This window comes from Neofelis nebulosa, chromosome X, assembly GCF_028018385.1.
Source record: "Neofelis nebulosa isolate mNeoNeb1 chromosome X, mNeoNeb1.pri, whole genome shotgun sequence".
NCBI lineage: Eukaryota > Metazoa > Chordata > Mammalia > Carnivora > Felidae > Neofelis > Neofelis nebulosa.
Window position 1 is genome coordinate 4,545,309 of NC_080800.1, and position 26,417 is coordinate 4,571,725.

The 26,417-nt window shown below is 48.0% G+C and overlaps 1 protein-coding gene across 5 annotated transcripts in view; it reads right to left on the reverse strand.

Moving 5' to 3' along the window:
* Positions 1–26,417, reverse strand: part of PUDP (pseudouridine 5'-phosphatase) — a 665,979-nt gene that overhangs the window by 618,118 nt on the left and 21,444 nt on the right. For all 5 annotated transcript variants that reach the window (XR_009257299.1, XR_009257300.1, XR_009257301.1 and 2 more), the window contains exon 2: positions 8,782–9,000. Coding sequence is in view for 1 of the 5 variants with exons in the window: in XM_058714426.1 (XP_058570409.1) it covers positions 8,782–9,000 (219 nt within the window). In the remaining 4 variants the exon portion in view is untranslated. The remainder of the gene's footprint in view (positions 1–8,781; positions 9,001–26,417) is intronic.

The following is a 26,417-nucleotide window of genomic DNA, read 5'->3' on the forward strand; positions in this document are numbered from 1 at the left end:
GATCAACGAAACCAAGAGTTGGTTTTTTGAAAAAATAAACAAAATTGACAAACCTCTAGCCAGGCTTCTCAAAAAAAAAAGGGAGATGACCCAAATAGATAAAATCATGAATGAAAATGGAATGATTACAACCAATCCCTCAGAGATACAAACAATTATCAGGGAATACTATGAAAAATTATATGCCAACAAATTGGACAACTTTGAAGAAATGGACAAATTCCTAAACACCCACACTCTTCCAAAACTCAATCAGGAGGAAATAGAAAGCTTGAACAGACCCATAACCAGCGAAGAAATTGAATCGGTTATCAAAAATCTCCCAACAAATAAGAGTCCAGGACCAGATGGCTTCCCAGGGGAGTTCTACCAGACGTTTAAAGCAGAGATAATACCTATCCTTCTCAAGCTATTCCAAGAAATAGAAAGGGAAGGAAAACTTCCAGACTCATTCTATGAAGCCAGTATTACTTTGATTCCTAAACCAGACAGAGACCCAGTAAAAAAAGAGAACTACAGGCCAATATCTCTGATGAATATGGATGCAAAAATTCTCAATAAGATACTAGCAAATCGAATTCAACAGCATGTAAAAAGAATTATTCACCATGATCAAGTGGGATTCATTCCTGGGATGCAGGGCTGGTTCAACATTCGCAAATCGATCAACATGATACATCACATTAACAAAAAAAAAGAGAAGAACCATATGATCCTGTCAATCGATGCAGAAAAGGCCTTTGACAAAATCCAGCACCCTTTCTTAATAAAAACCCTTGAGAAAGTCGGGATAGAAGGAACATACTTAAAGATCATAAAAGCCATTTATGAAAAGCCCACAGCTAACATCATCCTCAATGGGGAAAAACTGAGAGCTTTTTCCCTGAGATCAGGAACACGACAGGGATGCCCACTCTCACCGCTGCTGTTTAATATAGTGCTGGAAGTTCTAGCATCAGCAATCAGACAACAAAAGGAAATCAAAGGCATCCAAATTGGCAAAGATGAAGTCAAGCTTTCGCTTTTTGCAGATGACATGATATTATACATGGAAAATCCGATAGACTCCACCAAAAGTCTGCTAGAACTGATACATGAATTCAGCAAAGTTGCTGGATACAAAATCAATGTACAGAAATCAGTTGCATTCTTATACACTAACAATGAAGCAACAGAAAGACAAATAAAGAAACTGATCCCATTCACAATTGCACCAAGAAGCATAAAATACCTAGGAATAAATCTAACCAAAGATGTCAAAGATCTGTATGCTGAAAACTATAGAAAGCTTATGCAGGTAATTGAAGAAGATATAAAGAAATGGAAAGACATTCCCTGCTCATGGATTGGAAGAATAAATATTGTGAAAATGTCAATACTACCCAAAGCTATCTACACATTCAATGCAATCCCAATCAAAATTGCACCAGCATTCTTCTCGAAACTAGAACAAGCAATCCTAAAATTCATATGGAACCACAAAAGGCCCCGAATAGCCAAAGTAATTTTGAAGAAGACCAAAGCAGGAGGCATCACAATCCCAGACTTTAGCCTCTACTACAAAGCTGTCATCATCAAGACAGCATGGTATTGGCATAAAAACAGACACATAGACCAATGGAATCGAATAGAAACCCCAGAACTAGACCCACAAACGTATGGCCAACTCATTTTTGACAAAGCAGGAAAGAACATCCAATGGAAAAAAGACAGTCTCTTTAACAAATGGTGCTGGGAGAACCAGCAACATGCAGAAGGTTGAAACTAGACCACTTTCTCACACCATTCACAAAAATAAACTCAAAATGGATAAAGGACCTGAATGTGAGACAGGAAACCATCAAAACCTTAGAGGAGAAAGCAGGAAAAGACCTCTCTGACCTCAGCCGTAGCAATCTCTTACTCGGCACATCCCCAAAGGCAAGGGAATTAAAAGCAAAAGTGAATTACTGGGACCTTATGAAGATAAAAAGCTTCTGCACAGCAAAGGAAACAACCAACAAAACTAAAAGGCAACCAATGGAATGGGAAAAGATATTTGCAAATGACACATCGGACAAAGGGCTAGTATCCAAAATCTATAAAGAGCTCATCAAACTCCACACCCGAAAAACAAATAACCCAGTGAAGAAATGGGCAGAAAACATGAATAGACACTTCTCTAAAGAAGACATCCGGATGGCCAACAGGCACATGAAAAGATGTTCAACGTCGCTCCTCATCAGGGAAATACAAATCAAAACCACACTCAGATACCACCTCACGCCAGTCAGAGTGGCCAAAATGAAGAAATCAGGAGACTATAGATGCTGGAGAGGATGTGGAGAGACGGGAACCCTCTTGCACTGTTGGTGGGAATGCAAATTGGTGCAGCCGCTCTGGAAAGCAGTGTGGAGGTTCCTCAGAAAATTAAAAATAGACCTACCCTATGACCCAGCAATAGCACTGCTAGGAATTTATCCAAGGGATACAGGAGTACTGATGCATAGGGGCACTTGTACCCCAATGTTTATAGCAGCACTCTCAACAATAGCCAAATTATGGAAAGAGCCTAAATGTCCATCAACTGATGAATGGATAAAGAAATTGTGGTTTACATACACAATGGAATACTACGTGGCAATGAGAAAAAATGAAATATGGCCTTTTGTAGCAACGTGGATGGAACTGGAGAGTGTGATGCTAAGTGAAATAAGCCATACAGAGAAAGACAGATACCATATGGTTTCACTCTTATGTGGATCCTGAGAAACGTAACAGAAACACATGGGGGAGGGGAAGGGAAAAAAAAAAAAAAAGAGGTTAGAGTGGGAGAGAGCCAAAGCATAAGAGACTGTTAAAAACTGAGAACAAACTGAGGGTTGATGGGGGGTGGGAGGGAGGGCAGGGTGGGTGATGGGTATTGAGGAGGGCACCTTTTGGGATGAGCACTGGGTGTTGTATGGAAACCAATTTGACAGTAAATTTCATATATTAAAAAATAAAAAATAAAAAAAATAAAAATAAAAAAAATAAAAAAAAGTAAAAAAAAAGAAAGAAAAAAGCTATTTGTGTGCTTATACATGACGGTGCTTGGTGTGTTAAACAATGAAAAATAATCCAGGTCAAAAATAACTGTTCAGACAAATATTTAGCTAGATTAACTAAAAAAAACAAAACAAAACAAAACAAAAAAAAAACAGGGAAGGCTCAAACAACTAAAATCAGAAATGAAAACAGGAGACATTAAAACCAGTGCCACGGGGCGGGGAGGGGGGGAAGGGGGTAGGTTTTAAAACAATAATATTAAAAAGTGTATGCCAACAAACTGGGTAACCTAGAAAAAAATGAATAAAGTGCTGGAAACAGAGACCCTATCAAGGTCAAATCAAGAAAGAGAAAGCCTGATCAGATATAAAACTAGTAAGAATATTCGTTCAGGAATCAGAAACCTCCCAACAAGAAAGAACCATCACTGGTGAAGTCTACCAAACAATTAAGGAGAAATTAACACCAATACTCCTCAAACTCCTCCAAAAACTGGAAGAGGAGGATACATACGCTCATTCTATGAGACCAAGCTTACCCTCACAGGAAAACCAGACAAAAACACTACAAGAAAATTATATACTGATATCTATAACGAATACTGATGCAGAAATACTCAACAAAATACTAGCAAACTGATTTCAGCAGCGTATTAAAAGGATTATACACTATGACCAAGTGGAGCTTATTCCCGGAGTATAAGGGGGTTCAACACACAAAAATCGATGTGATACACCATATTGGCAAAATGAAGGACAAAAGCCACATAAATTGGTATGGAAAATGCATCTGACAAAACTCAATACCTTTTCATCATATAAACAACTCAAACTGGGAAAAAGAAAACTAGGTACGATAAAGCTAAAACTAAAACTACTTCAATATAACAAAGGCCTTATATGAAAGCTCACAGCTAACATCATACTTAATTAAAAAAGGTTGAAAGCTCTTCCTCTGAGATCAGGAACAAGAGAATGATGCTTTCTCTTGTCACTTCTATGCATAGTACTAGAAGTCCTAGCCAGAGCAATTAGGCAAGAAAAAGAAACAAGAGGCATCCAAATTGTAAAGGAAAAAGCAAAGTTATCTTTGTTCACAGATGGCATGATCCTCTTTGTAAAAAAAAAAAACCTAAAGATTCCAAACACACACACAAAACTGTTAGAGCTAATAAACACATTCAACAACATGGCAGGAGACAAAAGTCAACATGCAAAAATCAGTTCAATTTCTATACAGTCACTGTGAACAATCTGAAAAGAAATTCAAAACAATTCCCTTTATAATACATCAAAAAAGAATACATTTTTTAAGACAGTGAAAGACTTGTTCACTGTAACTATAAATCACTGCTGAAAAAAAGGAAAGACACAAATATTATGACAAACATCCCATGTCATGAAGTAGAAAATCTGAAATGTCCACACTACCCAAAGCAATATGCAGATTCTAAGCAATCAATACCAAAATCCTACTAACATTTTTTGCATAAATACAGAAATCCATCCTAAAATTTACCTAGACTCTCAAGGACTCTGAATAGCCATAAAAATACTGAAAAGGAAAGGATGCCTGGGTGACTCAGTCAGTTGTGTTGGACTTTGGCTCAGGTCATGATGTCGGGTTCACGAATTCGAGCCCCGCGTCAGGCTGTGTGCTGACAGCTGGGAGCCTGGAACCTGCTTCGGATTCTGTGTTTCCGTCTCTCTCTACCCCTCTGTACCCTGCTCGTGCTCTGTCTCTCTCTCTCAACAATAAATTGTTTAAAAAAAATTAAAATTAGGGGCGCCTGGGTGGCTCGGTCGGTTAAGCTTCCGACTTCGGCTCAGGTCATGATCTCACGGTCCGTGAGTTCAAGCCCCGCTTCGGGCTCTGTGCTGACAGCTCGAAGCCTGGAGCCTGTTTTGGATTCTGTGTCTCCCTCTCTCTCTGCCCCTCCCTTGTTCATGCTCTGCCTCTTTCTGTCTCAAAAATAAATAAACGTTAAAGAAAAATTAATAAAACATAAAAAATTAAAAAATTAAAATTAAAAAAAAATACTGAAAAGGAAAAATAAAAGTTGGAGGTTTTGCACTTCTTGATTTGAAAACATAAAGTTATAACAGTCGAAGCAATGTGGTAGCGCCATACAGACCAACGGAACAGAACAGAAAGCACAGAAATAAACCCTCACACATAGGAGTGAATGATCTTCAACAAGATGCATTCGTTAGGGAAATGGCCGTCTCTTCAACAAATTCCCACCAAATCGGGACTACGGGCTATCCACACGCAAAAGAATGAAGTCACACCCTTATCCTACATACAAAGATCAACTCAAAATTAAAGACCTAAGTAGAAAATTCTTAGAAGAAAACATGGTAAACGTTTATGAAGTTGGATTTTGTAATGTCTTGGATAGGACACCAAAAGCACAGGCAGTAAGAGCAAACATGGCAAAATGGAACTGCATCAATCTTAAAAAATTCTGCACATGAGGGGCACCTGGGTGGCTCAGTCGGTTAAGCATCTAACTTCGGCTTAGGTCCTGGTTTCACGGTTTGTGGGCTCAAGACCCACGTGGGGCTCTGTGCTGACAGCTCAGAGCCTGGAGCCTGCTTCGGATTCTGTGTCTCCCTCTCTCTGCCGCTCCTCTGCTCGCACCCTGTCTCTCTCTTTCTCTCTCTCTCTCTCTCTCTCTCTCAAAAATAAACAAACATTAAAAGAGATTTTTTTTTTAATTCTGCACATCAAAGGACACAATCAAGATGGGGAAAAGCGCAGGGGCGCCTGGGTGGCGCAGTCGGTTAAGCGTCCAACTTCAGCCAGGTCACGATCTCGCGGTCCGTGAGTTCGAGCCCCGCGTCAGGCTCTGGGCTGGGCTGATGGCCCAGAGCCTGGAGCCCGTTTCCGATTCTGTGTCTCCCTCTCTCTCTGACCCTTCCCCGTTCATGCTATGTCTCTCTCTGTCCCAAAAATAAATAAAAAACGTTGAAAAAAAAAAAAAAAAAAAAAAAAGATGGGGAAAAGCGCCACCCAGGAAATAGGAAACGTAAAAATTTGCAAAGCATGTATCTGATAAGGGGTTTATCCAGAACACATAGAGGACTCCTACAACGTAACAACAACCCAATGTGAACCCTGTTTTAAAAACGAGCACAGTGGGCGCCTGGGTGGCTCAGTCGGTTGAGCGCCGACTTCAGCTCAGGTCACAATCTCGCGGTCCGTGAGTTCGAGCCCCGCATCGGGCCCCTGTGCTGACAGCTCAGAGCCCGGAGCCTGTTTCAATTCTGTGTCTCCCTCTCTCTGACCCTCCCCCATTCATGCTCTGTCTCTCTCTGTCTCAAGGATAAATAAAAACGTTAAAAAAAAAAAAGATTAAAAAATAAAATAAAATTAAAAAAAAAATAAAAAAATAAAAACGAGCACAGGACTAAACAAACATTTCTCCACGGAAGACACGAAAGCAGCCAAAGCCTATGAGCTGATGCCCTGCATCCGTCATCCTCAGAGACATGCAAATCAAAAGGACAGTGAGTCAATACCTCTCATTTCTTCGGGTGGCTACAAACAACAGCAAGCGAGACCCACAGAAAACAACACGTGTTGGTGAAAATGCAACAGTTGTGGACAGTCGGAGGGAGGACAGCATGGTCCAGCCACTCAGGAAAACAGTCTGGCGGTTCCTCAGGAGACTGACCACAGAACTGCCATATAATCTGCCAATCCCACTTCTGGCTATGGAACCACAAAAACTGAAATCACGGTCTCAGAGAGATAGGTGTACCCCAATGTGCACAGCAGCATTATTTGCAACAGCCACGGAGAGAAAACAACTCAAATGAGTGTCACCAGATGCGTGGATAAACACACACACACACAAAAAAAGGCTGGAGGGGCTGGGGGGAGCGGAAATCCTGTCACATGCTCCAACTTGAAAAAACGGTGAGGACGTTATGCCAAGTTGGAAAAGCCAGTCACAAAAGGACAAACCCTGTGTGTGTCCTCCTATATGAGGTACCTAGAATACACACAGACACAAGGCACAGTGACAGACAGAACGTAGAATCATGGTTCCAGGGGTGGACGGAGGGCCGAATGGGGACTTCATGGTTCATGGGGACACAGATTCTGTTCTGCAAGATGAAGAAGTTTTAGACATGGCTGCTGGGGACCGTGGCCCAACAGTGTAAACCTACTTAGCACCCCCAGACTGGACACTGACAGACGGATGACATGTAACTTTTATCCTGTGTGTCTCTTACCAGGATTAATACGAATGAACTGCCTGGATGTGTTTCATCATTAAGGCTCGTCAGGGAAACTCACTATGCAAAGTTACAGACGGTGTGTATGACAGAGCTTGTACCCACGCCTGAGGGTCAGATATATGTGTCATCCAAGCAAAGCCCACATGGTTACTATGTGACACATCACTGGGATTAGCACAGCCTTACAGGAAATTCTCTAGTTCCAGGGAATAGTCAATTTGCACTTTTGGATATATGTATAAATATTAAAAAAAAAAAAAAAAAGCCACGCATTCCATCGATACAATTTTAAACCCAAAATTACTGCAGTGACTACAATTTTTTTTTTTTCTCCCCTCATATCAGGTCTTCTTCCAAAGATGGAGTGTTCACCTTTCTTTCTGGAAGACTCTTAAAAGAGCACTCCATTTTTAAGCATCTTTCAGCCCTGTAATCTAGAACATTCTTGACCTTCTCACTTTGAGCAAGAAACAGCAGGCAATTCAGTTTTGATCGATCCTTAGCTAACAAGCCCCAAGGGAGAAAAGTTATCTTTGCTTTCAAAGGAAAACAAGTAAAGAAAGGGGTGAAGGGCATAGAAACAGACATGTTGAAAATGAATTATGCCTTTAACTTAAAAAAAAAAACTTAAGCTTCTTGGGCGAGATTTAGCTGGTTTAACATTAATTTGCTAAAGTTTAAATATTCACTGAAACAATCCTGTACCTGGTTTTGAACAGGAAAAGGCAAGGCTACCTACTAAACTCTGAAGCAATCCTGTCTTGAATATAATCTTAGATAATATTGAAATACGGGAGCCTGGGTGTCTCAGTCAGTTAGGTGTCTGACTTTGGCTCAGGTCATGATCTCACGGTTTGTGGATTTGAGCCCCCTGTCGGGCTCTGTGCTGACAGCTCAGAGCCTGGAGCCTGCTTCGGACTCTGTGTCTCCCTCTCTATACCCCTCCTCCGCTCACACTCTGTCTCTCTCTCTCTCCCAAATATAAATAAACATTTTTAAAAAATTATTAAAAAAAAAAAGGTACAGGGGTGCCTGGGTGGCTCAGTGGGTTGAGCGTCTGACTTCAGCTCAGGTCATGATCTCACAGTCTGTGAGTTCGAGCCTGTCGTCGGGCTCTGTGCTGACAGCTCAGAGCCTGGAGCCTGCTTTGGATCCTGTGTCTCCCTGAGCATCCCCTGCTTCCGTGCTGTCTCTCTCCCTCAAAAATAAATAAAGATTAAAAAAAAAAAAAAAGAAACAAATACTGTTCAAACATTTTTGAACCTCAAGAAGGGAATGTATGTTATTTTAAAAAGCCCCTGAAAAGACAAAATGGAATCGTAGCACGTGATTGAGCAAACTCTGTCCGGATGACCTGTGAGCCTCAAACAAGAAGAGCTGTTTCTGAGAAGGTCTGGAGACAGAAGTCGTCACTACCCAAGGCCTACACTGGCCGCCGTCTGTGACTTACAACGACACCGCGAACGCGCACACATGTAACCCCGTAGCTGGGAGGGGGCGGTACCTGGCATCAGGGCGGCCGTGGAGAACACCTCTTTCAACTTCGTCTGGCTTTCCTCCAGCAGCTCCTCTTTGGTCATCGGGAGCTGCAGGACGTCTATTATGATCTGTGCCGCCTCTGATGCCTTCTTTCCCATAACAAGGGACTTGACGTCCCAACTGTATTTCTTTCCGTAGCGATCACATATTTCTTGGAACACCACCGAATACAGCCGTTCGGTATCTGCAGGAACAAAGACACGGCAATGCTTAGGATGCGTGCTGCGTGAACACGGACTCTATCAGATAAGCACGTGGGGTGCAGTGTAGGCCAGCGGTGTGGAGTCATACGGAAGTGCTGGAAACCGCACAGGTCATGCCGCGGGAGCAACGGCCTGGCTGCCTGCTGTCTGTTTGCTGGAGCGTCTTTGCAGCCTGATCTGGAAAGTGACAACACGGGAACGGAAGTAAGCCCTCACTGTGGTTAAAGGGTCTCTGACATAAACGTGCGTGTATCTGAGCCGAAATGTGCACATGGGGTGGTGACATCTGTGTGCTATCACGTGACACCGTCCCTGGGACAGAAGCTGCCTCTAGAGGGCAGAACATGACGGTTGTGTGAACGGCCCTCTGCAGTGGGGGGACACATCCACTGTCCCTGGGTCTGTCCTCACTGCAGGGGCGCCTGGCCACGGGGGCCACTGAGAAGCTCCCGCATGAGAACGGAACAGCCTGTACAGGCCTGTGTTTCCCCTCCTTTCTCACACTGCACGTCTCAGCGCTTCTGATGCCTGCTGTGTGCGTGGGTGTGGAGGGGGTCTTTCCCACAGCACACAAGTCCGTGACACCAGCCGGGATCCCACAGTTCAACTCAATTCGGACAGCGTATACAGAGGCAGGTCCCACAGGTAACGGGCAGTCCCAAAGTGCAAGGACACAGCAGCTCACACCAGTCAGACTGGCTGTCACCAAAAATGTTAACAAGCGTTGGTGAAGATGTGGAGAAAACAGAACCCTCGTGCACCGTTGGTGGGAATGCAAACTGGTGCAGCCACTGTGGAAAACAGTATGGAGGTTCTTAAAAAAGAACAGGATGTCTACACAGTCCAGCAATCCTACTTGTGAGTATTAATCTGAAAAAATAAAAACGCTAGTTCAAAACAACATCTGTACCCCTATGTTCAGTGCAGCATTATTTACAACAGCCAAGATACAGAAGCAGCCTAAGTGCCCATCTGTACCTGAATGGGTAGAGATGTGGCATACATAACAAAATACTTCCTGGCCATCAAAAAGAAGGAGGAGGAGGAGGAGGAGGAGGAGGAGGAGGAGGAGGAGGGGGAGGAGGAGGGGGAGGAGGAGGAGAAGGAGGAGGAGAAAGAGAAGAAGAAGGAGAAGAAAACCAAGAAGAGGGGTGCCTGGGTGGCTCAGTCAGTGAAGCGGCCGACTTCAGCTCAGGTCATGATCTCACTGTTCGTGGGTTCAAGCCCCGTGTCGGGCTCTGTGCTGACAGCTCAGAGCCTGGAGCCTGTTTCAGATTCTGTCTCCCTCTCTCTCTCTGCCCCTCCCCTGCTCACACTCTTGTCTCTCTCTCTCTCTCAAAAATAAACACTAAAAAATTAACCAATAAAAAGAAATCTTGCCATTTGCGAAAACATGGACAGACTACACGGTGTTATGCAAAGTCAGACAAAGACAGATATTATAGAATTTCCTTTATATGTGGAATTTCGGAAAGAGACGAGAAAACAAAGGAAACAGACTCTTAAATACAGAGGACAGAGGGGCGCCTGGCTGGGTCAGTCAGTTAAGGGTCTGCCTGCTGATTTCAGCTCAGGTCATGATCTCACAGTTCATGGGATCGAGCCCTGTGTCAGGCACTGTGCCCACAGTGCACAGCCTGCTTGGGATTCTCTCTTTCTGTCTCTGCCTGACTGTGCCCTGCTGTCTCTCTCTCTCTCCAAATAAATAAATATTTACAAAAATTTAAATACAGAGAACTGGTGGTCACCAGCAGGGAGGTGGGTGGAGCGAAACAGATGAAGAGGATTCAGAGGTAGAAAGTTCAGTTATGAGATAGGCAAGTGGTCCCACATGGGGAATACAGTCAAACATCGTGTAATAACTGCATGGTGATAGATGGAAACCGCACCTATCGTGGGGATCATTTTGCAATAGATAAAAATACAGAATCACTATGATGTACACCTGAAACTAACAGGACAGACATTGTGCATTCAACCGAAACTAACAGGACATTGTGTACTGGTTGTATTTAAAAGAGAAGGGGCTCAGTCCCACAAGCCTGTCCCCAACCCCGACCTCAATGCCAATCCCAAGTCTCTGGTCACCTGTGCTTCCGACCAAGCTGCTATAGATGGGAGGCTCCCATGAGCCCCTCTTGGGTTCCACTGATTTGCTCCCAGAGCTCAGGAAAACAGTTTACTTACTGCTCCGCGGCGTATTGTAAAAGGATATGACAAAGGACACATAGGAACATCCACAAGGAACAGATGTGTAGGGCCAGGTGTGCAGGGAAGGGCATGGAGCTCCCCCCGTCCTCCAGTGTGCCATTCTCCTGGCCCCTTGACGTGCTCTACAGTCAGGAAGTTCTCAGGACATGCGTAATCGGGATTGAGGTGAAGCCTTTGTGACGGACGCATGAGGTTATCAACCCCTCTGCCAGCCCTGGTCCCCTGACTACACGATGGGGATGCAATCAAAGCTCCGAGGTTGCCAGCGTGGGTTGGACTTTCTGCTGACCAGCCTCCCATGCAGGAGCCCACCCAGGATTGTCTCCATAGAGCAGAAGATGCTCCTGTCACCCAGGGAACAACAAGGAATGTACGAGCTGTGTGAGGAAGCAGGCTCAGAGAGCAAACACTAGAAACAAAGATGCTCCAGGGGCACCTGGGTGGCTCAGTCGGTTGGGCGTCCGACTTCGGCTCAGGTCATGATCTCACGGTTCATGGAGTTCAAGCCCCATGTCGGGCTCTGTGCTGACAGCTCGGAGCCTGGAGCCTGCTTCCAATTCTGTCTCCTCTCTCTGCCCCTCCCCTGCTCATGCTCTGCCTCTCCAAAATAAATAAACGTTTTAAAAAATTTAAAGAACAAAGATACACCTAGTGATCTCATTAGTTAGGACGTTTCGGGGGCTTTAGAAACCCAGTGCCTGTACCTGGGAGCAGAGACCAGTACATCTATTTCCCATTATTTCACGAGGCTGTATCATGTCATGGTGAAAGGCCACTCCGGGAATTGGATCCTGGGTGGGGAGTTTTTACCAGTAAAGCCTCAGACAACTGAGTTAGCATCCCAGGGCCTCTCGAGGTTAACAAGCACTGAATTGTATGACTGGTAATAATTATAGTGTTACCGCTAACACGTACTATATTGTAAATTAGACACAGCATGATAAATGGTACTTGCTCCATTTACACTTATCTATGTTTACGTCCTTACATGTTGAATAATTGCATAGTGTTAATAGTAGCGATACTAGGGGGCCCGGGGGGGGGGGGGGCTCAGTCGGTTGAGCGTCAGGCTTCCGCCCAGGTCATGATCTCGTGGTTCATGAGTTCGAGCCCTGCATCAGGCTCTGTGCGGACAGCTCGGGGTCTGGAACCTGCTTTGGATTCTGTGTCTCCCTCTCTCGCTGCCCTTCCCCCACTCCAGCTCTTGTCTCTCTCTCTCAAAAACACACAAACACTTAAAAAAAAAGCCAACACTATCTGCGTCTCAGGGAGGGCTCCTTAATGCTGGAGCGTCATCCCTGTGTCCAGTGTGGACCCGGGTAGAAAGGTCAGGTCGCTGAAAGGCCAGCTAACGCCTCCGCGGCCTGCCGGAACACAGCATTTCCGGTGCACGGTGGCCCCCGCGATCTCGTGAACGTCTGGCAAAGGCAAGCACCGGAGGAGCAGGGACGCCACAGGCGGCTGCGTGCGTTTTGGAGACGCTGAGCCCAGGTGCCCAGAGGAAAGCAGAGTTTGCGAGGAGGCCTACACAGCACGTCGTCATCTGCTTGGGAGCCAGCATCTGCAAACCTAGCACCCGCAGCGGCAAGGAAAATGGGGAGCGGGAGAGGTCTGTGGTGGCCGTGCTGGAACGCAGGACTCAATACACACATCTAGACCTAGGCACATTCACACGCGTGTGCACGTACGCGCGCCCAGCCGTACATACGTCTTGACGTACGTACCTTCGCGCGCGTGTTCACGTATGCGCGTGTTCACGTATGCGCGCCCAGCTGTACACACGTCTAGACATACATACGTTCACACGCCTAGACATACGTACGTTCGCGCACGTGTTCACGTACACGCGCCCAGCCGTACACACATTTAGATGTACGTACGTTCGCACGCGTGTTCACGCACACGTACGCGCGCCCAGCCGTACACACGTCTAGACGTACATTCGCACGTGTGTGCACACACACATACGCGCGCCCAGCCGTACACACGTCTAGACGTACATTCGCACGCGTGTTCACGTACACGTACGCGCGCCCAGCCGTACACACATCTAGACGTACGTACGTTCACACGCGTGTTCACGTACGCGCGCTCGGCCGTACACACCTCTTGACGTACCTACGTTCGCGCGCGTGTTCACGTACAAGTACACGCACAGCCGTACACATGTCTAGACGTACGTACGTTTGCACGCCTGTTCACGCACACGTACACGCGCACAGCCGAGTTCAAACGCGAGGCTGCGCAGGAGAGAAGAAGGGGCAGAACCCGGGCAGAAAGATGCGGGTCCTGCTCGGGGCGTCTGGGTAAAGCAAGTGGATGACGATGAAGAGGAGAGCGCGGAGGAAATAATAATCCCCAAGCCAGAAACGACACGGTGGCCTCCGAAAACGCTTTCAGCAGTGTGCACTTAAAGCCGCGTGTCAGAGCTTTTAACTCACAAGACGCCGAGCTGCGGGATTACCTATCTGTAGGGGGCTGGGCAGACCACTCTTGTTCACAGTTTGGACAAAATCATCCCAAAGTCCGGGTGAATAAGCGAGACTCTAAACAAGTTATTAGAGTCCTCACATCCGAGCATGCCTTCGCAGGCTCATGACACCATGCTTCCAAGCAAAGGGACAGTGTTCTGAAAGGGGAAAGAAATCCCTAAAAGGAGCATGAAAAGCAGCAGGGCAAGTGTCAGGTGCGTGAGCTCCGCTGTGCACAAGCGAGCCCGGGCCAACGCGTTCAACTCACGCGTCTGTTATTTTTCGGGAGAACAGCACCGTAATGCGTTACAGCCGCAGAAGTTGCTGCCCAACTGAGGAGTGTGGGAAAAGCGTGCTTTGCAAAGCACCGCCCTTTCTGCGCAAGACAGAGCCCAGAGCCCAGAGCCCGGGCACCACCGCCGGGCACTGGCTGCAGGTGAGGCCATCAGGTGAGCGGTGACAGGTGGGCTTCAGACCGGAGACCGGAACCCGGCAAACCGGGACGCGGTGGCCAGAAGGCGGGTGTCATCGCGGACAGCGGGCCGCCCTCCCGGGGACACATTCAAGCCTAAATTCACAGAGCTGCGGCTGAAGGCGTGTCTACACCTCACGTGCAGCAAGGCTGGCGTGGAGACCCTGCTGGCCTGCACGGGGGTCTCTGACACCAAGGTTCTGCGCTGGTAACGTGGTCACTGTCATCTTTTCATCCCTGAGAATGTATTTACATGTTTGCTGACTCGATCCCTGGCTCCCAGAGGACGGTGACGCTTTGCATTTTACCCCATAAAGAGACACCCCATAAAGGGTGTCTCTCCACATCTCCGACGCAGGGAGCTGCACCCCAGCCTGCAAACGAGCACCTAATTCCAGTTTTAGAACAAGAACTTGCACTGCTTCATAGCAAAACACCTTAACCCATGTGTCACGGACGAGCATGCTGAGCCCTGATTCCTCCGCCCACCCCCGTTGTCGTTTCCAGCCCAGAGCTGGAATGAAGTATTGGGAGAAATTGCGGAGATCAGCAATCTCAAAGTTGAGTAGTAAAGTCCCAGCTCGGCCACATGTTAGCTGCCAGTCCTGGGGCGGGTTTCTTAGCCTTCCAGACTTGTAGTGTCTTCCCCAGGGAGTGGTGGCACACTGCCAGGGCTGGCCTGCAGGGCTGGGTGTGACAAGACTCCCGCTGTGGGAGGTCCCTGGGTTTCGGACACCGCCCTGCACTTCACAAGTCACTGAAATCTTCAAACAGGTGCTCGGCCCTCGGCTGGTCCTCGGGTTACCCACCTGTAGAATGGGGATGGTAAGGGGGATGGTTGCGTCACTCAAGTACAATAGTCCATGCTGAGCTGTGAGTGCAGTGGCTGGCTGGGCAAACTCCAGCATCATCGTCTGGAACCCCCTTGGGGGTGGGGGTGGGGGACACCTGCCTGGCACCTGCGTGTCTGAGTTCCGAGACCACAAGAGCTGCTTTCTCTGCACGGCAAGACCTCTTTAATCTGAGAAGCCACACTGCCTCCTGCAAAATGTTTTACATAATAACAAAATACCAAACCATTAAGTATCTGCAGTGCACTCACAAGACGGTGACACCTTCCTCCAGGCATATGGAGCCAGCTTCATACACTTGTTAAGTACCTGCCCGGCTGGGTACACAAACATGAGCCCTCACGTACAATCGCTTCATCCATACGCTTCTGCAGTGAAAAGTCTGCATTTAGCAGCAAAACCTGACCTGGACTGGCACGAGGGGTGGGGGGACTGTTTATTATTTATCACAGTGCGAATATTCACACACTTCTCTATAGAAACACCTGTGGGTTTGCTCACGGGTCCTGCCCCAGACACTGCCGTACTGAGAGCGTGTATCTCACGGAACATGTGCATTGTAATGTTTTTAAATTTTTTTTTCTTAACATTTATTTATTTTTGAGACAGAGAGAGACAGAGCATGAACAAGGGAGGGGCAGAGAGAGAGGGAGACACAGAATCTGAAACAGGCTCCAGGCTCTGAGCTGTCAGCACAGAGCCCGACGCGGGGCTCGAACTCACGGACCGCGAGATCATGACCTGAGCCGAAGTCGGATGCTTAACCGACCAAGCCACCCAGGCGCCCCTGTAATGGTTTTTAACACCGGTAACTTAAAAACCGAGATACGACTGGCTCCACGAGTTTCGGAAAAGGGATTCTGACACACATCGATTACTGCTTGCCAGGCAGTCATACCTTGCATACCCTGAACACTACAACAAAGCAACATAATGCTTTTTCCAGACTTCATGTGTCTCCAGAATAGTCATACTTTGATGATTTCCAATTACAAAAAGGGGGCAGGGGGTGATCAACAGCCAGTGATTTGTGTGATAATGACAGATAGGTGGGTGTCCTGAAGATATGAATACCTTTTCAGATGGGAGAGCCCAGCCTCACTGAAGACGAAACGGTCCCAACCAGAAGACGGGAGGACTGAGAACTGCAGCAGTGTTTCTGAATGCAGAGGACAGTACGCATTTTAACGGTGACACAGCTTTAATGACAAATACTCAGCGTACGATGCCATTTGATGTAAGTGGGCGTGTCCTTTTCCTAAGCTGTTTTGATAGCATGTTGGAGGTGATCCGTAGTTGATGACCAGATATTCTGGAGAGTCAGAAATTGGGGGTGGGCCCTGCAGGGTGAGTTTTAGAAGGCACCCCCGGGGAAGTCGCGACTGCGCTAGAGTGGAAACCCACAGAGCTGACGTACTGTTTTTACTGAAGCCCTGTGCTTTACAAAGCCGCTGATTTTAAAAACGGCTCACCTTTGAGGCGACTGGTTGGCTCAGTTGGTCAAGCATCTGACTTTGGCTCAGGTCATGATCTCACGATTCTGGAGTTCGAGCCCCATGGAGGGCTCAGAGGCTGCAGCCTGCTTTGGATTCTGTGTCTTCCTCTCTCTCCCTGCCCCTCCCGTGCTCACACTTTGTCTCTCTTTCTCTCTCAAAAATAAACATTAAAAAAATTTTTTTTAATGGAATACCTTTAAGAAAAGCTTAACTTCAATAATGACATATATAGACTTATTACTAGAAATTAAGGGGAAAAAATCAGTTATGACCTTAATCCTAACGTTTACATTTCCTCTCTACAGTATACTATTACTACTTAAACCTTCCTTTCTTTTCCTATTCCTCTGACAACAGATGAGATCTATGTTAATATGTTTTTAGTGAAAGCAAGAGTTTTTAAATAAGAAGCAAATGAATATGCCCCATTCTTTCCGAAGTCAACAGCAGCAAATGAGTCCAATTAATTAGAGTTGTCGGTTAATCGGAGTTAATTGGGCACCAGCAGAGGGGAGAGGAGATGGCCAGGGGACCGTGCACAGCACGGTTTCACAGGGCAAGGGCGCACCTCCTTTGAAAGGACATCTAACAAGCTACTGTTTCTTTTGAGGAATAAAAATATGGGCAGTTTAGTGGAACATACTCTACTGAAAGAAGGAGTTAAGTGGCTCATTTTTCTCTTAACTGGCAACCAAGAAAACAATGTCTAGCACTGAGACCAGCAAACATGAAGCCACAGTTGTTGCTGGTGGCCCTGTTTGGAGAACAGCTACTCTCATGCTCGCATCTGGCACACGCATGCCCTAGGGTGGACCTGGTTCCCCCGAGCGAAAGCATCGGCAGCCCCATGAAGGTCATCGCTGCATAAGAGGAGTCCTTTTCCACAAGTGGACTACTGGGTCAGTGGCACAGCTATCTGAAACCCTGAGCTCTTAACGTCATGGCCTGGAAACACAGTGATTCACAGGGGACAGGAGCTGAGTTATCTGACAGCGCTGGATGTGGTATCTAGCTTGCCTTGGGCTTTTCTTGACTTCTTAAGGCAGCCGAGCTCGCTTCATCATTCCTAGAACCCTAAAGGCAAAAGCTGTGCCGTGAGGCCATTGCAGGCAGCAGGTGCTAAGAGCAATTCTTTATGCTGCTGGCACAGGGCACCCAGCCCACGTCCTGCCCACCCTGCTATCATGGGGCTCCAATGGGCTCTGGGCACGCTCCTGCTGGCCCAGCTTGGTCTCAGTCAATCCACTGGCCAGACCAGCCGCCGTGGAGAGTCATGGCCCACGCAAGCCATGTCCTTGCACGGGCTAGCATCTGCTGAGAGCAGCGGTCGCCCTAGGCGTAGTAGAAAGGCACTGTCACCTGGAGGGCGACCAAGAAAGTGTGAAAACACCACTCTCACGGACTTGGCCTTGGCGAGGGAAGGAAGAGGCACTCCTGCGGTTTCAAAGTCCTGAATGACAAAGGGAAGTGTGGAAGCCAATGAAGACCCTTGGATGAGACCGAGCAGGGGTGGCTCACTCAGAGCTGGGCACAGGGAAGCTGCAGGGGGGAGAAGGCAGAGCAGGGGGTCTATGCAGAAGCAGGGCAGGCTATGTGACAGGTCTGGGGGGCACATCTGGCCTTTGGGGTTGGTCCTGTGCTGAAAGCTGGCAGTCAGTGAGGACAGAGTGGTGGGGACCAGTGACTTCCACAGAGGGCGTGCTCTGGCCCCCAGGAAAGCTGCCGGGGACGCTGAGGGCCGGGGCTCTGCCGTCACATTTGTCCCGGGCAGTGTCGGCACCCTGCTGTCCTACGCGTAAGGTGGCAGTTAGCTGCCTGCCATTTCGTTCTTGCTCAGTATCCCCCAGGCTGCTGTCGTCTGCTCCTGGACCGTCACCCACGATGGAGAAGGAAGAACGGGCAACCGCGAGGGGGCAGGTATCTCCACCTTAAGTCCACGAGATACCCACGTGGAAAGCCACCTGGTGAGCTGCGAAGGGGTGGGAGCCGTGCCGGCTGGCCCCAGACATTCAAGTCCCATTAAAGGAAACAGTCACCGAGCCAGTCAAAAATCGGGGACCACGGGCCCTACGTGGCTGCCGACAGCCTGCCCTCACATGTCGTCCTGGATACCCGGCAATCCACAAGCAAACCTCTACCACGTTCCCGGGCAGGCGGTGGGGCCACACGCACTGCCTAGCGCTGTTCACCTTGCTCCCTAGAGCACCTCTTCACACAGGAACTCCTCTCAGCCCTGCGTTAGTCGCGGCCCTTCGGAGGGAAACACCGCACCGTCTGCACAGCAACAAGGAGGGAAATACCCCGCGGTCTGCACAGCAACAAGGACCCTGTACGAGGGTGAGGAAGCGTTCACGAGGGACTGCGACAGTCAGGACACAAGGTGGCGTAAAGACGTGCAGCACTGACGCGGGCTTGCACACACACGGATTCACGTCTGAGCCTCTGCCCAGTAACCCCATTCACACATGTGCTCTTATCCTGCTGTGCACTGTGCGGATGGACCTTTGTGGGAAACGCTCCAGCACAGGACGCTGGGTCCAAACAAAAGCCAGGGGTAGGAAAGGCGCCTAACAGTCCAAAGGGAAAAAAAAGAAAACAAACTTTGTAAAAATCCGCTGCAGTGGAGGGGGGGGCACCTGGGTGGCTCCGTCAGTTAAGCGTCTGACTCTTGGTTTCGCTCAGGTCAGGATCTCACGGTTCGTGAGTTCCAGCACATCGGGCTCTGCACAAATGTCACTGCGCTTGCTTCTGATTTTCTCTCTCCGTCCCTCCCGATTCTCACTCTTTCAAAATTAATAAATAAGCTTAAAAAAAAAAAAATCTAGTGCAGCACAAAGCACAGACAGAAACAATGTTGTTTCAGGATTCCCACAAATCTTTACAGAAATCTTCCATTAAAAAACAGCAGGTTACAAACCACAATAAGCTACAAAACTACCTTGTTTCATATTTAGTTGTAGTGTTGGCTTGTTTTGCTTAATTACGTGTGACCCAAAAATATTACTTGCTCACTGCTCCTCGCGGCCCCCCCAGCTATTATTTTCATTTATGCTTTGCATACCATGGAGAAAAAAAGAAAAAAACAAAACTGTAATGATACACAGGAGAACCCAAAGCAACGTAAAATTGATTTTTTTCCTCCAAATTAAAAGTAAGCCAAAGTTGCAAATAACTGAGCACAGAGGTCCTTCTGGACCAAATATTTATAAATTGGAAACGTCTTTTATTATAAAAATACATATGACATGCAACACTCAACAGAATCATACTTGAACAATCTTAAGAACCAGACATCGATCTTCGGAATACAGAAAGGGCATATGCTTGAAATGCAATCGATTTGATTAAGCAAATATTTATTGGGCACCTACTATGTGATAGGACCTCAGAAAAACGAGATAATTGAGGCCAAAACAGTCCCTGCTATAAGTGAAATAAATCTGTGATGAGAACCAAACGGCTCATTAATGCCTGTTGAACAAACAAAGGAGCAGTCAAACACCCGCAAAGGTAGGGGAAACTTTGCAAAAAGAATGAGAAAATGCCAGTATATAAATCCGAGTATTTCTCAAGACCTACTGAAATACGGCCCTCAGCCAACGGCAATGACCTGCTAGCCAAGAAAGGTCGTCTGAGAGCAGCAAGCAGAGGTCAGCAGCGGGCCTCCTAGCAGTATGGGCAGGAGAAGGAAAACGAGAGCCTGGCAGGAGGGAAATCGAGAGCCTAGGAGGAAGGAAAACGAGAGCCTAGCAGGAACGGAAGTATGGTGATCTGTTCTCCAGCCAAGACTGCAGGTTCCTACGGGCCGAGGGCAGTTAAACACTCTCTCCCGCGTCCACTAACGCGCCCATGCTTTCTACAGATGGGAGAGGCTTGCATAGTCTCTGTGGCAGCTAGTTAACCTTTACAAACGAGCCTGCACGTAAAAGGTAGCGCTTCCTTGTGTTTAGGGATGTAAAAGAGGGAAATGAATAATTAACAAGCATGAAATTATGAGTCGTGGTAATTTTTGCTTCATTTTGGAAGCTTGCTTGCCCTAGCAGGCTTAGAGAAAAGTACTTAAGAGTTTTTGATGTATCGCTTCCCGTGGCTGTAAGCTATCAGTTTTGTTTTTTTTTTTAATTTTTTTTTTCAACGTTTTTAATTTATTTTTGGGACAGAGAGAGACAGAGCATGAACGGGGGAGGGGCAGAGACAGAGGGAGACACAGAATCGGAAACAGGCTCCAGGCTCCGAGCCATCAGCCCAGAGCCTGACACGGGGCTCGAACTCACGGACCGCGAGATCGTGACCTGGCTGAAGTCGGACGCTTAACCGACTGCGCCACCCAGGCGCCCCTGTAAGCTATCAGTTTTGAACCGTAAAGGAGTAATAATAACTGTGATTGCTTAAAATAAAGACCAGTAATGATCATTTGTGTGATCCCCTGTGAAGTAAAAACCTTTGATTAGCATTTGGCATGAATCACTGGCATTATCGATTATTCCACTTAGTGTGTATGGGGATTGCTCGAAGGATTTTTTTTGTCCCCTGGTAATCCATACTCAACTTCTAAAACTCATTTAAGGGGCGCCTGGGTGGCTCAGTCGCTTGAGCATCCACCTTCAGCTCAGATCATGATCTCCACACTCCGTGAGTTCGAGCACCACGTCGGGCTCCGTGCTGACAGCTCAGAGCCTGAAACCTGGTTCGGATTCTGTGTGGGTATGTCTCTGCCCCTCCCCCGCTCACACACTGTCTCTCAAAAATAAATAAAAAAATATATAAAAATTATACAAGGACAGTGGGGAGCCTGGGTGGCTCATTCGGTTAAGCGTCCGACTTTGGCTCAGGTCATGATCTCACGGTTTGTGAGTTTGAGCCCCACGTCAGGGTCTGTGCTGACAGCTCAGAGCCTGGAGCCTGCTTCGGATTCTGTGTCTCCCTCTCTCTCTGCCCCTCTCCTGCTCATATTCTGTCTCTCTCTCAAAAATAAATAAACATTAAAAAAAATTCTTTTTTTTAAATATAAATAAATAAATAAATAAATAAAACTCATTTAAAACATGAGCTGGTTCAGAAAATGTTGCTGGATCGCTCATCTACGTATGGAAGTATACCTGTATAATGGTGGAAAAATGAACACGGGTACTAGGATCATAGATCTAAATATAAAACCAAGACTATATAACTTGTACAAGAAAACATAGAAGGACATGTTTGGAATCATAGGTTATATGAGGTTTTCACACAGAGAACACAAAATGCAACCTGCATAGGGGATACGTGGATAAAGGGGCTTTCGCCAAAATTAAAAGACACCACCAGCAAGAAACCAAAAGGCAAGGATATTTACAACACAGACACATGCACACACACGACTTGTATCTAGGAACTGAACTTACAACTTTTCTTGCACAAGGAACCGAACTTTACAACTTTTCTCACACAAGGAACCGAACTTTACAACTTTTCTGGCACAAGGAACCAAACTTTACAACTTTTCTTGCACAAGGAGCCGAACTTTACAACTTTTCTTGCACAAGGAACCGAACTTTACAACTTTTCTAGCACAAGGAACCGAACTTTACAACTTTTCTGGCACAAGGAACCAAACTTTACAACTTTTCTTGCACAAGGAGACGAACTTTACAACTTTTCTCGCACAAAGAACTGAACTTTACAACTTTTCTAGCACAAGGAGCCAAACTTTACAACTTTTCTCGCACAAGGAACCGAACTTTACAACTCAATGATGAGCCAAAAACCTGCAGTAGATAGAATAGCAATCCCCCAAAAATGTCTACAACGTTGTCCCCAGAACCTGTGAATATCTCACCTCACAGGCAAAAGGAACTGTGACCCAGCGTGCAGTGTGACCACGTTATGTGCCCTGAGATGGGGAGCTGGTCCTTGATTATGCAGCAGGCGCCAGGTCACCAGAGGGTGTTTATAAGGGGAGGCAGGCGGGTCAGAGTCAGGGAAGGAGGGGTGAGCACAGAACCAGAAGCTGGGAGCGGGGGAGGGTCACAAGGCAAGGCATGCGGGAGGCCTCTACGTTCTCCTCCAGAGAGCCCTGAAGGAGCAGAGCCTGTGAACACCCTGCCAAGACTAATGTTGTACGTCTGGCCTGCAGAATGACAACAATTCTGTGTTGTTTCAAGCCAGCAGCCATTAAGTCATTTGTGGTAATTTGTTATAGCACCCGTAGCAAGCTAATACGCAACCCAGTATAGAAACAGCTTTGCTGAACAGTGGGGCGGTTTCTGAAAGAGTTGAGTCTCCACCTAAGTAGTAGGAGTGGAAAGGAAAATACAACCCCTGGGTGCCTGCAACAACATGAATGGGTTTTAGGTCAATTACACCCGATGAAGGAAGTCAGACAGGTAATGACACACTGAAACTGGTCCAACCGGGGCCCCTGGGTGGCTCAGTCGGTTAAGCGTCCAAGTCGTCAATTAGCATCAGGTCACGATCTCATGGTTCGGGACATCCAGCCCTGCGTGAGGCTCTGCACTGGCCATGCACCCTACTAGGAACTCTCTCTCTCCTTCTCGCTCTCTGCCCCTCCCCCACTCATGCTCTCTTTCTCTCTCTCAAAGTAAGTAAACTTAAAGGAAAAAAAAAGCTGATCTAACTGTACCTTTATTATTTTATGTTTATTTTTTTTAACGTTTTTTTTTTTTTTTGAGACAGAGAGACAGAGCATGAACGGGGGAGGGTCAGAGAGAGGGAGACACAGAATCTGAAACAGGCTCCAGGCTCCGAGCTGTCAGCACAGAGCCCGACACGGGGCTCGAACCCACGGACCGCGAGATCACGACCTGAGCTGAAGTCGGCCGCCCAACTGACTGAGCCGCCCAGGCGCCCCTGTTTATTTATTTTTGAGAGCGAGAGACAGAGCATGAACGGGGAAGGGGCAGAGAGAGAGGGAGACACAGAATCCAAAGCAGGCTCCGGGCCCTGAGCTGTCAGCCCAGAGCCCGACGCGGGGCTCGAACCCACAGACCTCGAGGTCATGACCTGAGCTGAAGTCGGACGCCTACCGACTGAGCCACCCAGGCGCCCCTAACTGAACACTTTAAACTACCCGTGAAGGCCAAGGTGACAAAAGTTTCTTGGACCTTGACTTTCCTTCGTAAAATGCCATCTCTGTGCTGTTGCAGAGAAAGTTTTCCGCGTGCATCCAAACCGCATGGTCCGGTCCTGAAAACGCAGGCAGGCTCCAGGAGAGCCTGCAGGAGAGCTGCAGGAGAATCTGCAGCACTGCCGAGAAGAGCCATTTCACACATTTGGAAGATCACCCAACACTACACGGCGCTTGCCCTGCGCTTCGGAACTGCCCTGAAAGTCCGGCCGGGGTAGGACGAGCCACATGAATTCAGGTTTCCCTTGAGGAGAACAGACTGACAGCCAGTGCTGGCAGAACAAGGCCACAAAGGGTTCGCGGAGCACAGCGTTCCTCCTGCTGGGGAACAGAGAGGTCCCTGGGGTCGGCCCACGGCCGACAGGACAAGAATGTGGACGCAACAGGTGACACAGAGATGGTTCTCGGCCAAACGCATACTTGTCTTTTAGAAACCATGACGTGTGTGGCCAAGGAGGAAAGACTTTTAGCAGTGTTGCCTCCTACCTTTGGCCTGGGAAGAAACGCCCTTTGCCAGGATTTCAGAAGGGCAACGAGCTTGCCCTAGGCAAGTCCCAGGTGTCCCTAGGCACCCGCCAGGTCAAGGACAGGGGTCCCCAGGTGGCCAGCAGGTGCAGCCAAGCAACCTTCCAGCGGTGTGACGATCACACAGAGTGTTTCCCACAGAACCCACAGGAGACGCGATGCCCCCCTTTCTGAAGGGTACAACACAGACCAATAGGAGAATTTACTCCCCGCACCCAGGCCTCCCCTTGTCACTGTGCTCCCCGAGCCTCTGGCATTTCGTCCTGCTCTTTCTCCTGCCCTTGGACAGGTGCCAAAGGTCATGGGGAAGGCTGGGTGTGGGTGACGGTGGGGTCTGGAATCAGAGGCAACAGACATACGCAGTGGGTCCTGAGAAACACAGCAAAGTGGTGAAGGCCAGAGACAGAGAGGCAGAAGGCAGAGAGGACGGCACGATCCGAGCCCTGAGAAACCGCAGGATTACAGACAAATATTTCCTAAAATAGGGGGAAATTCAGGGAAGGAACTGTGGAAGGTGGCAGTCACAATGAAGTGCTTTTCAAGTTACAAATCTCCCAAACACAGCCTTGGACTCACTCTACAAGGTGTCGACTCGTATCTGATGCCTGATGGTACATTACTGATACGTAAATGCTACTGGCCCAGCTTACAATCGAGAAAAGGAAATGTGTACGTGAATCTGAATAAAATAAATAACAATAAGGAAACGAGACTCACTGTCCAGGACTTATTGCAGGGCAGCGAGCCCGCATATGCACCATCCAGCAATGACATGCAGCCCTGTATGCAATCCCGTGAGCTCCCGTTTTAACACACGGCCTCCGCACATTCCCTTGTCCCGTGTCAGTTCCGGGCACTGGGACTCAAGCAGTGGCTCTCCAGGAGACCCACCCACCCCGGCATCAGCATTATCTGGGCCCTCACAGGAAATGCAAATTCTTGGATCCACCCAGACCCACAGAGCCAGAGAGCCCGGGGCCCACGCTACTTGGGTTTTAACGAGCCCTGTGCAAGAGTTGTGATGCCTGCACAAGGGTTAGAACCTCGGGGCTGAAGTGTCATCAGCATTCACGGTCATGACACAACAGAGAATGTGTGGCTACCACAATAATTAGTAAGACAGGGTCAATAATTGCTGGCATTTCCCACGGGGTGAGTGGCACTGGAATCTGTGACAGCTGTCTGTGGTATGGACTAGGGGCATGGCATACCCAGCTCTCAGATGGGCACACTGATGCCAGGGCCCAGCACCCCAGCCACACAGGATGCAGAGAACGGGTCACCTTGTGTCTCCCCTCACTGGGGCTCCTGGGTGCTCCTGGGGACACCTGTTGGTCCTCACAACAGCTGATGGCTTCCAGCACCCAGATACTCACGTGGGCTGCAAAGTTTCATCGCCTTCCTTAAGCCCAGACGTCCTCCCTGTGCAAACCCAGGCTCGGAGTTTCGCATTTGCCGTTTCGCTCTCTCTCGTTGGAAAGACTGATCTAGAAGCCTGGAGCAGTGACGCTTTGGTGTGTTATTCCCTGCAACTGGAGTTATCCAGCTGAGGGAATGAAGTGAAGGTATTTCCGGACTCTGGACTGAGGTCAGCCAAGGGCTCCCCAAGAAGTGAGTTCTCCCAAAGATTTCTCTTAAGACCTGGAGCAGAGCTCCCCTCATTTAAGCACGGAGGGGGCCACGAGCATACGGAGTCCTCCAGGGACGTTAAGCTCTGCCTTTCCCACAGGGAGTCTGAGGCCCACGCAGGCCGTGCACGCACCGCCCAGGCATCTGGACACAAGGGCCAGGCTGCCCAATGACATAAGCCCATTCTGCCGTGACCCACAGGCAGGGAGAACAGCAGGATGGGGACGGAGAGGGGAGGTGTCATCAGCCATGGCTTGTGCAGTGTGCAAAGCGGTCTTTCGGAGCATGGGTGTCCTGTGGGTAAGCAGAGTGGAAGCAGCCAGAAGCTGTGCCTGTGGAGGAGGCGGAATGCATACGGGGACTGTCACACCTGGGGGGCCACAGAGACGTGCATCTGCACACTGGGGCTGCCGCGTCCTACAGGTGTCACCTTGTCAAAGTAAAAAGCCTGCTGAAGGGTCAGCTTCCTCACGGGTGCCGTAGGGAGAATGCTCCCTGTGACCTCGGGTTGTCTGAGGATGAAATGTGTCAGGTAGGAATTGTCCAGAAGAGAGCACACAGTCAACACGGGGTGCTTTTCGAAAGGTCACCTGGGGAAATGAAGCCACAGGCACTTG